Raw genomic sequence first — 13334 nt, forward strand, 5'->3', positions numbered from 1 at the left:
ATCCTATGTATACACTGTGCTAAATAAAGACAATTATTATTATTATTATTATTAGTGTGTGTGGCTTTTAAGCCCAATAGATGGCGCTGTTTTTACCTGTCACAGGTGTGACATTTGTATAATAGGTATATAAAAACACGCTTGTATTCGAATGCAACGTTGCGTCAAAATTTAAAAGCAATCGGAGAAAAAACTTTCGAAGATTTAAGATTTTGAACAAGGAACATTTACATTTTAATTTTATATATGATATTGCAACATAATAATTTAGAGGGAAGGGATTAGCTATGAGGTTAGCATACTAGACTCCCACGCGGAGATCCCGGGTTCGAATCCAGCAGCTGACCCTTAGATTTTCTCTTCCTAGGAGCTTCTTACAGCTCACTGTCCGGTGATGGACAGTGTTGTCTGTAACGAAAGAACACTGTCCGGAGGCCGGCAGTGCACTGGAAAAAGCTCCGGGCGCTAATAACCTCAACTGTTGATGCGCCAAAAAAAAAAAAAAATTAGAGATGTCTTGAATACAAGTTGGAGAGTGTTATGACACTTTCTTTGTCAGATTATGGGAGAAGTGGCAAATTTGTTATTAGTTCGCTTGGTGTAAACGCACATTTAGGCATAGAAGAAATTAGACACCTCTATCAATTGTCAATGAGAGAGAAGAGATTTGGCCATTTCTGTCCCAAAAAATATGTGCCCTAAACAATTCACCGGATATTGTTACTGCTACTTTCACTTAAGCGGAAATATTGTGGAACGAGTAAAATTTTAGAAACGGTCCTTTTTGGGATGAGGTTGGGAAGAGGGGAATACCTACTATGGAGAGAAATTAATAAAGTCACTACAGAAGCGTTTTACATGGCAGAAGGCTAATTTTAACTTGGAACACGATAAAGGTAATTTTCAAAGAGGCTATATTGTTGAGAAAAAAAAAGTCCAATTCGTTATTGTTGCCGAGAAAAGTGGGCTTGTTCCACCAGGCCGTATAATTAGCCAACTGCTGGCTAAATGAGTTGCTCCTTTCCCCATAGCCTGAGTCCTCACAAACAAGATAAAATCCAGTAATTGTTTCATAACTTTTTTTTATATTTTTTATTAGCTCATAAAAATGCCTTCTTTATCTACCAACCCACTGCCTCTCAAATATTTCTTTATTTTTAAATGACATAGTGTACAATAGCAGATTGTTTTCTTCCTTTAGAAAGCTGGCGGGAGTTTATGTTTGATCTCGCGCCAGGCAGAATGGATGTGACTTCCGATCAAAGAATTCACACCCCATTATCATAATTTCCCTTTTTTTTGACAAAATAAATATTTTGATTAAATTGGTCGACTGTTTGTTTGGTGTTATGACCACCTTTTTTTCATACAGCCTTTGAGTGATGAGATGTTAAACATTAAAAAAAAGCAAAAAATAACAAACAAATTTTCAAGGTCGCTTTTAACAATGTTCAAAGCACTAAAAAATTCAAATGAGACAAAGAGAAATTATAGGGCAAACCATGGCCCAAAAAAATTTCAGCACTCAATATCTTCACTACTTACGGATCTGTACTCAAAGAAACCATATCTTATAACTCACAAAAGTGTAGTGTATAAGAGAACAAAATTGCATACTTATATCTTCTTTACAAATGGAGACAGATATAGAGGTGAAATTATAGGGCAAGCCATGGCCCAAAAAAATTTCAACACTCAATATCTTCACTACTTACGGATCTGAACTCAAAGAAACCATATCTTATAACTCACAAAAGTGTAGTGTATAAGAGAACAAAATTGCATACTTATATCTTCTTTACAAATGAAGACAGATATAGAGGTGAAATTATAGGGCAAGCCATGGCCCAAAAAAATTTCAACACTCAATATCTTCACTACTTACGGATCTGAACTCAAAGAAACCATATCTTATAACTCACAAAAGTGTAGTGTATAAGAGAACAAAATTGCATACTTATATCTTCTTTACAAATGGAGACAGATATAGAGGTGAAATTATAGGGCAAGCCATGGCCCAAAAAAATTTCAACACTCAATATCTTCACTACTTACGGATCTGAACTCAAAGAAACCATATCTTATAACTCACAAAAGTGTAGTGTATAAGAGAACAAAATTGCATACTTATATCTTCTTTACAAAGGGAGATAGATATAGAGGTGAAATTATAGGGCAAGCCATGGCCCAAAAAAATTTCAACACTCAATATCTTCACTACTTACGGATCTGAACTCAAAGAAACCATATCTTATAACTCACAAAAGTGTAGTGTATAAGAGAACAAAATTGCATACTTATATCTTCTTTACAAAGGGAGATAGATATAGAGGTGAAATTATAGGGCAAGCCATGGCCCAAAAAAATTTCAACACTCAATATCTTCACTACTTACGGATCTGAACTCAAAGAAACCATATCTTATAACTCACAAAAGTGTAGTGTATAAGAGAACAAAATTGCATACTTATATCTTCTTTACAAATGGAGATAGATATAGAGGTGAAATTATAGGGCAGGCTATAGCCCAAAAAAACTTAAACTCTTAATATCTTCACTACTTACGGATCTATACTCAAAGAAACTATAGCTATCAAAGAATACTTAAAACAAAAAAATTAGACATAATTTCAGAGAGACAATTTGTGGGAAACTATAAATTCTATTTTTAAACATAGCATATAGTCGATTGAAGAGATAAGATTAAAGAATACATCAAAATGGTTTAGAAATTAATTCTAAATAACAATTAGGGGAAACAATGAAGACTAATTTTGAAATTAAAGTTGAATAAAAATAAAAGATTAAGGATACATTAAAACGGCTTTGATATCTATTTTTGAAAACAGTAACCCTAATTTAGAACTTATAGTCGATTACAAAGAATCGACTAAAGAATACATCAAAAGAGTTTAGAAATTAATTCCAAAATTTAATCTGAGAAACAAAAATGTAGAACTTAAGTCGAATAAAAAGAAAAAATTGAAGAATGCATTATTAAGGTTTAGATATCAATTCCAGAAAACAATTTGCAGATACAAAGATGGGTAATTTCAAATTGGAGTCCATTACAATGAGTACATTAATGACTACGTAAAAAAGGTTAAAAAAAACAAAACTTTGGGGCAACAGAAACGATATTTTAGAACTTATAGTCGATTAAATTCGATTAATTTGTCAGTAATAAATGATAAAATGCTAGTTTCATGCAAAAATAATAAAAATATAATTGAAATTTAAAATAAATTATTGATAATGTAGTCTTACCTGTCTAAGGAATATCCATCAACATCTCAGTAGATCACCAGTCCAATAGCACTTAACTTGTTACACTAATTCACTAAAATTTGCACTTGACACTTGACACTATTTAAAATAATTCACAACACTATTCGCACTAAAACTCAATATCACGCACTAAGTATAACTTAAACACAATTTAAAAAATATAATTTCACTTTAACACGCACTAATATTCACTTAAAAAATCATGTTACTAAAGAGACACGACTAACGAGCTAAAGATGGCCGCCGGTAACTGGTCAGGCAGATCAGCTGGTAAGTGAAGGTTATCTAAGCAGTGTGACCAACCTTTTTTTTATTTATGAATGAAATAAAACCCCTAATTCGCTCATTACACATTCACTAATTACATTTTACTTTTTTAGATTATGAATGGAAATAAATGGAAAAAAAAGTTGTTTACTGTGTTTAGATAACCTTCACTTACCAGCTGATCTCTCTGGCGGCATTTTTAACTCGTTACTGGGGTTTCTTTGTTTGCATGACTTTTTAAGTGAATATTAGTGAGTGTTAAAGTGAAGTTCTATTTTATAAATTGTGTTTAAGTTATTCTTAGTGCGTAATATTGAGTTTTAGTGCAAATTTTAGTGAATTAGTGTAACAAGTTAAGTGCTATTGGGCTGGTGATCTATTGAGATGTTGAGGAACTTTTATATTCTTTAAAATACTTTTAAGACGTTCATTAAATTAGTTTTTGTTATGCAACATTATCATTTTTTTGTTCTTTACTTTGTCTCACCCTTCCAATGTGGAAGTATTGCAATCGTGCAGATTTTCGATTTGTCGGAAACGAATAAATTCAGGTCCTTGAACACGACGGCAGTAGTTGGTACAAATCCTTCTATGTAAACGTCTTTTTCTTTGCACGAATGCTGAAATAAAATTAACGAATTCTAACTGGTATTTAAGGGATAAGCATGTTTTGTGCGTAGATAATGTTTTAGAATTATAAAATGGAAGTTGTGAGAACGTAAGCTGGTTTACGCGTCGATAATTTGAAACGATTGCAATAACTTTTGCTAGTAGGTGTAAGAACAGAACGGCACTTAAATGTTACGTAGCGGAATCCTAATCCTATCATCCTGCCAAATTTTATGAAAATCAGGAAAAGATTTAAACAATTATTAGTAACGAATGTTTAAGAGAGGGCCTTACACAATTGGGGCTAACTCCTCTTCTATTGCATGTACACTGCTTTGTGAACCCCCAAAAAAGGCACATCTACATAAAATTCCAAATCAAATGAAACCTCACATACATGAAAAATCGGTTCACGCGTTTTTCTTTCATTTAACCATTAAATAAAAATCCAAGGCCTCTGGTCCAAGAATCGAACCCACTACCACAATACATACGAGGGTCGTTTGAAAAGTCCGTGCAAAAATAAAAACTACTTAATTTTTTGGGGTAAACCTTTTTTATTTTTCAACATAGTCTCCTTTTAGGCTTATACACTTCGTCCAACGCTGCTCTAGTTTGTTGATCCCTTCCGAATAATAGGATTTGTCCAAGTCTGAAAAATAGCCATTCGTTTCTGCAATCACCTCCTCGTTTGAATAAAATCTTTTTCCCGCCAGCCATTTCTTCATATTGGGGAACAAATAGTAGTCCGAGGGAGCCAAGTCTGGTGAATAGGGGGGATGTGAAACGAGTTGAAACCCTATTTCCATTAATTTTACGACCACAACTGCTGAGGTGTGAGCTGGTGTGTTGTCGTGATGGAAAAGGACTTTTTTGTGGGCCAATCGTGGGCGTTTTTCTTGCAGCTCGGTTTTCAAACGGTCCAATAACGATGAATAATATGCACCTGTAATAGTTTTACCCTTTTCCAGATAGTCGATGAGGATTATTCCTTGCGAATCCCAAAAGACAGTCGCCATAATCTTTCCGGCCGAAGGAACGGTCTTCGCCTTTTATGGCGCAGATTCCCCCTTGGTAACCCATTGTTTAGATTGTTCTTTGGTCTCAGGAGTGTAGTGATGTATCCATGTTTCATCCACAGTGACGAAACGACGCTTAAAGTCCTGCGGATTCTTCTGGAACAGCTGCAAACCGTCCTTACACGATTTCGTTTTTGGTCAAGCGTGAGCAATCGCGGCACCCATCTTGCGGATGTCCAAATGTTGATGCAAAATATTATGTACCCGTTCATTCGAGATGCCCACAGCACTAGCAATCTCACGCACCTTCACTCTTCTGTCATCCATCACCATATCATGGATTTTATCAATGATTTCTGGAGTAGTAACCTCAACAGGGCGTCCAGAAGGTTCAGCGTCACTTGTGCCCATATGGCCACTCCAAAAATTTTGAAACCACTTATAAACTGTTCTAATCGAAGGTGCAGAGTCACCATAATGTTTATCAAGCTTCTCTTTAGCCTCCTGAGGCGTTTTGCCTTTTATAAAATAGTGTTTAATCAACACACGAAATTCTTTTTCGTCCATTTTTTGAAAATCACTCGATTTCCTCGATTCAAACGAATGCCAAACACAAAGAAATAGACCGATCTGGCTGAAACTTGGTGTGTGTTCTTCCAAGAGATGCTACTAACTAAACATAACCTCGATACGCGCCAGTGGTGCTATCTCTCTGACTTTGCACGGACTTTTCAAACGACCCTCGTATTAGCTTTACAGGTATCGTCTTTAACCGCTCGGCTACCGTGGCACCTATTTTGTATTTAATTATTCGTATATATTTCCAGCCTTTTTTGAAAGTGAGTGATTTTTTTTTTTAACTTTCCACATTTTAACTTCATGAATCGTCAATTATTTATTTTTGATAATCTTCTTTAGTCTCTATTATTTTCTTATTTAAAAGAGAATTTTTGACTGTTTGGCTACTTTTTTTGTACGTGTTAACTCCTTCTTCATGGCTTTTTTGTATTGTTTGATTAAAGCAATGTTTTTTATTTCAAAAAAATAAAATATATATATTCAGTAGGTAGAGCTTAGGAGCTTAAAGGGGAGGTAGGCCACTACACCCTCTAAATGAATTATTTGAGAAAAGGTATTAAAAAAGAAAAGTGAAAATTAAAATCGTTGGAATGGAAATATATGGTAATACATTTAATTACTGTGAACTGTGTTTCCATTGTAATCTCCAAAAACAAAAAGCAATGTTAAAATCAAATGTCCACATTCAATAAAAATACCTAAATCTCTTAACAAAAAGTCATTAGTCCACCAACAAAGCTGACGTAATAACTTTTTACAAATATAAAAGAAATTACTTAACAGAAAACAGACCCATACACATATACACTCATAAAAAAAGAATCAAATAAGGTAACCAATTATAACCTCCCCACTACTCTTAGAAGAGGTTAGAATTTTTTTTTGTTGTCTTTCGGTACGCATGCGCGTTAGAGAATATTGTTTCGATTTTGGGAGCACATTCAACAAATAAATAATTATCTAATAGGATTTTTACCACTTACCAGAAGAAACTTCGCAAACTAAATTCACATCGGTGCCTTCGTTATATGGTTCTAGAAGTTTCGTACGATCTCGTCTTTTTGCATCGTAGATCACTGGCTTTTCTGGAGGAACTAGAAACAAGAAATTTTTTAATTATTATTTTTTTTTGGCGTTTATTTTTGCTAAAATCAGTGCGTTGGTGCTATAAGTAACAATGATAACAGAGTAACAAATGAAGCAAACGAGTGGAGACTGGAGAAGTTACCGCAGTGGTAACGCTCCAAAACAGACTGTTAGTCCCAGTCTCTTCACTTGAGAGGAGATCACAAGGCCACACGGTCTTTTAAGACATCTTGTACGGATTATCAGGAAGAGTTCTAGAAGAAAGATTTTTGTGCTAGAGGATTTATATGAGATTGCAGGTTGAAGTGGTGTTTTCTGTATCGTGTTACCAGCGACTTGTGTGTCAAAAAAGGAATGTTAAGGTCAGTGTGTATAGTCCAGGTTGGAGCGTTTACAATAGTTCGAAGTATTTTAGATTGAAGGGACTGAATCTTTTGGAGATTTGTGCGTTTGGTTGAACCCCACGTGTTAATCTTAAGATAATAATTTTATACATATACAAAGAGTTCATTTTAAGGGGGCTCAAATGCATTTCATGCTTAAACGGTTGATCTGAGCAAAAAATGGTATAGGAAAAATTTTGTTGCCCGTCACCTCTAGTTTCAGAATATGTGACTTGATTTTAGATTCTTGCCCGCATACGCGGCTGACGAGCGACCAAAATTGGGGGTTTGCAGTTGACTCCCATATTCATATGCACAGTTTTAAAGAGTATAAAAAGTTATGAAAGAAACTGGAAACCGCCATTCGATATCTTCAAAATTAAAATGTGCTAGTCCATTTCAAAATCTGGTAATTATTAATCATATTTCAATTTTTTAACTTGTTATCAAAGAGAAAGAAGAGCACGCGATAGGTCATTTTTATGTATTTTTTCATCCCCTTTCTACTAAAAATATTGCCAAAGCAGTAAAGCTAGTTTTTTTCTTAATATCGGCAAATATGTCGCTTTTCCGAGTGATTTTTCTAAGAAAAATCAAATGTTAAGAGCTTTAGATGTTCTCAAGCATACACAAAATGGCTAAAAATTAATTTTACATCTGTTACAAACAAGAAGGTTTAATAATTATTTGGTAATTTTGGAGTTGCGTTTAATTACCGAAAAAATTGGAAACCTCCTGCCACATATTTAGGTGATCAATATCTTTCATGTAAAGGATCAAACTTATTCCTTAATTTATCAAATAATACACTTTACTCTACTTGTGAAGCATGTACTGTGCCTTCAAAGGTGCCTCCACTGGCTGGCAAGCCAGGTTAGCCAGGATGTTATCAAACTGCTCTCTGTATCTGAGGAGGCACCTTTGAAAGTTGTTGATTGATGATTTTGGGGAATATCCGAGGTGCGGTCATAAATACAAAAACAAATTTTTACATCAGTTTTATTTATTTACCCTTTTCAGGTTATTGTAAAAAAGTTTGGGTAGTTTAATGTTGAGCTATATCATCATAACTGTTAAAATCAAATTTTTATAGATTTGGTTTAATTTTGCTTTATACTTTTAAACCTTATTTTAATTAATAATTTGTAAACCTAAAAAACATTTGCATGGCTTCAACCATTTTTGTTGATGTAAATAAAAAAGTATTATGGAGAACAGTTTTTATAAAAGAAGCAACTGTACTTTTTTAACCAAAAAAATTTATTAAATAGGCACTAAATGCTTAAAGAAAATGCATCAATTAAAGATTTTCGAGTATAAAGAATGGTCTTGAGAGTGGCTTACAAAGGAAATTTCATTACTAAACTAGAATACCGTATATTAGAATGCACAATTTTTGCTATAACTAACTATGGTGGAATGTTACACAGCTTGACAGTAGATTCAATTAACAAATACTAGCACAGAGTGGCTACCAAATTGATACTGGAGGTATTACATTTTCTACCATTAAGGATTATCTGACAATCGCATAGATCCTCCATTAACGGAAAAGATCCGTAAATAAAACAGACATATAAGTGTTGGCAAGAATTTGAGGAATTAGTTACTGGCAACTAATGTTTCAGTGTAAGAAGTATCAAATATAGGATGATATTTGGGCAACCCCAAAAATACATTTCCTGCTTTTTCTTACATCAGATTATGCCATTAGGTTGTTGGTAAAAGTTAAGACTGGATAATAATTGTTCAAGTAAAAAGATAAGGCTTAACAATCTCAAAATTATATTTTAATTTTCAGTATTGCAATGTTTTTGGTTAACTAGAGCCCATATTTTATCTACATAAAACAAAAACAAAATCAGTCTCTTTCTTTATAAAAATCAGTATCGAATACAGAAATCGAGAAATCAGTATTTTAAAAAGTAAAGTAATCGCCTATTTTTTTAAGGCAGGGTAGTCCAACTATCGATTAGATGTCGTGGACGGAAGCTCATACTTTACTATAAACAATTTTTTCTAACAAATAAAAAGTAGCCATACGCAGGATTCGAACTGGTGATCTCCTGCACACAAAGCCACGCTCATAACCGCAAGACAAATATCCGCCACGAGAAATCAGTATCATTATAACTGAATTAGGGAAGGGATTAGCTATGGCGGTTAGCATATTGGATTCCCACGCGGAGATCCCGGGTTCGAATCCAGCTGCTGGCCCTTAGATTTTTCTCTTCTTAGGAACTTCTTACAGCTCACTGCCCTGGTGATGGGACAGTGTTGTCTGTAACGAGAGAACACTGTACGGAGGCCGGCCGTGCTCTGAAAAAAAAGCTCCGGGCGCCAATAACCTTAGATGTTGACGCGCCTTAAATCATAAGAAAAAATAATAATAATAACTGATTTATGTAATTTTTATGGTAATGCTTAATCAGAGCAGTATTATTTTGGATCAATTTTTAGCTAGCCAAATTCAGTGTATTCCAGTATTAGTGGAAAAAATACTTTACTCAAACTATAGTAAAAGAAAAAGATGTAGGCAGTTGTTAAAAAAGGTTTTTATTTCAATTAATTGGCCAGTAAATTGATTAGAATCTTGGAATGAATAGATAAATTGCGCAGTGCAGTAAGACGTTGAAGATTGGATGATTTGGTTGAGAGATGAAGTGGAATGAAGCAGAAGATGTTGAACTGGGTAGGGATGGGTTACTTGTAGTAGCCTCTTAATCTGGAACTAAGACTGCAGACGTTGAAAGCCCATCCATCAAGCTGGTGTCAATATCGTAAGTCAATGTCCTCGTAAGTTACTGATGACATGTCCCACGAGAGGGCGCTATCTTCACTTCGCAACTTGCTCCACACTAAGTAACACGTCAAACCAACCCAAATTTTATCCTTCAAATGCATTCTTGAAGAGAAACAATCTACTTCATCATTGTGGCGCATTTTTATTGTCTTTTCACAATAATAACAACAATAATAATAGTAATAATATATATATTTTTTTTCTTTCTTTTCTGGCATTGGCTTTCGCCATTCAGCCAGCATCGTCTAGGTGCTTATCACTAGAATATCACTCACTCTCCATTCTTACTTATAAATACATTCGCTTCACACATTCATCCCTCTACTATATACAACTATTTACATACAAACTTACAACTAATGGATGGATCAGTACTCTATATTCCTGCCATCCTTATAGCTTAACCGAAATTAAAATCACGTAATCCTTCTCTAATCATTTTCTTCCATTCATTCTATAACTTTTAAATACATTCATATTTCATTGCTAGCTCTGCTACAGATTTAAGCACATAGATGTTGGTGGAGAATATTATGTCTTCGTAGCGAAATGGTGCATCTAAATACCTGTATAAGTCGTCAAACATTCGTTTCCTTTCTACCACATAACGTGGACATATCATTATTATATGTTTGAAATCCTCCTCCTTATTGCAATCTACGCAAAGAGGAGAGGACCTTTTGTTGATCCTGTGTAGATACGATCCGCACACCGCTTATTGTCGTAACAACCCATTTATTAGTGACAGTTCCCTTAAACCATGGTTGTCTAGGCAACTGATCAGCCATAGTAATAATAATAATAATAATAATAATAATAATAATAATAATAATAATAATAATAGTAATAATAGTAATAGTATAATATATTTTTTTCCCCCCGAGGGGAAAAATGCCACAGGCACCTTCCAGATTAAGACTGGGTTTGTGGGGTTCTACCCACTAAAAGACCCCCTCCTCTTCAGGCATGACGTCTACCCCGTAACCGCCATAACCATTACTTCAGGGTGATGCCTCGCATTGAATGCAACTATCTGTGAATTTGCAAATTGACTGGGCCGTAGATATTATCGACGGTCTAGCTCCTCCTTCTTAGTTCTTAGCATAGACCTAACAAAATAGGAAAGTTCCTCTCATAGGTCTCAAGGCTAACCAGCATAGTATCCATTATGTTCCTATGTCTAAAGCGGACCATTTCTTTTCTGCAGTCTCGCTCTTTCCTTCGCCCATCTTTCACATTCGAAGAACGTATGATTCGAATCATCGTAAAATGAATCCCTGAAAATAAAATCTTGTCTGGCTACCTTACCCAAGTATAATAATAATAGGGAAGGGATTAGTTATGCGTTTACCGTATTGGATTCCCACGTGGAGGTCCCGGGTTCGAATCCAGCTGCTGGCCCCTTAGATTTTCTCTTCCTAGGAGCTTCTTACAGCTCACTGTCCGATAATGGACAGTGTTGTCTATAACGAGAGAACACTGTTCGGAGGCTAGCAGTGCACTGGAAAAAGCTCCGGGCGCAATAACCTTAGATGTTGACGCGCCTTAAAAAAAAAAGAAAAAAAAAGTAATACGGCGCTAATGGCAAAGCTGTCGATGCGCCGGAAAAAAAAATAGCAATAATACTTCACTTTGATCTTAGCCAAAAGGCCAAGAAGCAATAATAATAATAATAAGGGAAGGGATTAGCTATATGGTTAGCATACTGGACTCCCACGCGGAGGTCCCGGGTTCGAATCCAGCAGCTAGCCTTTAGATTTTCTCTTCCTAGGAGCTTCTTACAGCTCATTGTCCGGTGATGGACAGTGTTGTCTGTAACGAGAGAACACTGTCCGGAGGCCGGCAGTGCACTGGAAAAAGCTCCGGGCGCTAATAACCTCAGCTGTTGATGCAAAAAAAAAAAAAAATAATAATAATAAACCGTCTTAGACCAGGGGTTGGCAATCTATTTTAAGTAGAGAGCCATTTCTCCTTAAATAATTTTAATAAATCTTACCCAGAGCCGCAAGGATGATAGTGTAAACAACTCTGTAGATCATTTGTATTCACAGATTATTATTTTATGATATTCAATAACATTTAAATGTTTTATATATTTATTTTCACATATTGCAAAGTAAATAGACAAATAAATGATAACTAAACCTGTGTTTGAATGAAAATGGCGGCAGTCCTATATATTACGTACTGTATTTTAATATAATTCTATTCAATTTCTAACCAAATCTCATTTAAAATTCTTTTTGAAAAAATATCTTTAATTTAATAAATGAAATTTTCATTTGTTTCAATAAAATTGAAATATACAATATATTTTGGACTGGCTGAAGAGTCATAAAAGAGCCGCATGCGACTCGCGTGCCGCGGGTTGCCGACCCCTGTCTTAGACTGTCCGAGGAGTTGTCATAATTCAAATTAAAAATATACTTTTATACTGATGTATAAAATACACATATATGACCAACAAAATGCTTTTTCTAAAGCAGTAGTAAGATAAAACTCAAAAGAAGCTGCGTCTGAAACACGATAATTCTAAAAGAAAAAACGAGCTGAAAAGTGAACTGTCCTGCTGAGGCGGTGCAGCCACATTAATGGAATGACCGTGATCAGAATTGCACCAATTGCATTGTCGGCCAGTAAAAGTGAAACCAGGAAAAAGGTCTGAGATCAGTGATAAAACATGGAATCAAGAACTGATGAGATATAGACTCCAATTTGGATGCAGCTGCATAGACTGTCTAATTCGAATATACCTGGGGCATGTGAAATGGACGAAGGTGAAGAAATGGATTTTGATATTTTCCAGCTATAGCCACTAGGTTTTCCCCAAATCCTGCTTTTCTCCGCCTCTGCGTAATCCCAATCTGTTGCAAGTTATCTTCCCCAGATATTTCTCTTGTCTGTCTACCACCCAGATAACTGTCATAGACTTTTCTAGGTCCTTCGGTTGTTCAATTTCATGTTAAGTACTAGCCCAGCAGCGTAATCATTCCAACATTATGATTATCAGAAGAACTGGTGCTCCAAATAAGTTTAACTGCTTATCAGACAACGCTCCAAGGAGAGGGATATTCTGAAATAAGTGCCCCCTCTTCCTCCAGATTGGGGATTAGGCGTAAGAGCCAACCACCTAAATTCAGAAAAAAAAAACTTCAGGTTTTGAATAAGCTAGAGTAAACTGCCCGCACACAAGTGTTATTGCCATGGCAAAACTTCATGAACTGAGGTGCGAATTGTTGCCACATCCACCTTATTCACCTTATTTGGCACCATCAGACTTTCATCTCTTCCCCAAGCTGA

At 35.2% G+C, this 13334-nt stretch overlaps 1 protein-coding gene across 2 annotated transcripts in view; it reads right to left on the minus strand.

The window, feature by feature from the left end:
* Positions 1–13334, minus strand: part of side-IV (sidestep IV transmembrane protein) — a 141657-nt gene that overhangs the window by 111156 nt on the left and 17167 nt on the right. For both annotated transcript variants that reach the window (XM_074138817.1, XM_074138818.1), the window contains exon 3: positions 6746–6856. In XM_074138817.1, the coding sequence (XP_073994918.1) occupies positions 6746–6856 (111 nt within the window). The remainder of the gene's footprint in view (positions 1–6745; positions 6857–13334) is intronic.

Source organism: Rhodnius prolixus, unplaced genomic scaffold (assembly GCF_049639745.1).
Source record: "Rhodnius prolixus isolate KJV_2025 unplaced genomic scaffold, Rpr scaffold_11, whole genome shotgun sequence".
In the NCBI taxonomy this organism is placed as follows: domain Eukaryota; kingdom Metazoa; phylum Arthropoda; class Insecta; order Hemiptera; family Reduviidae; genus Rhodnius; species Rhodnius prolixus.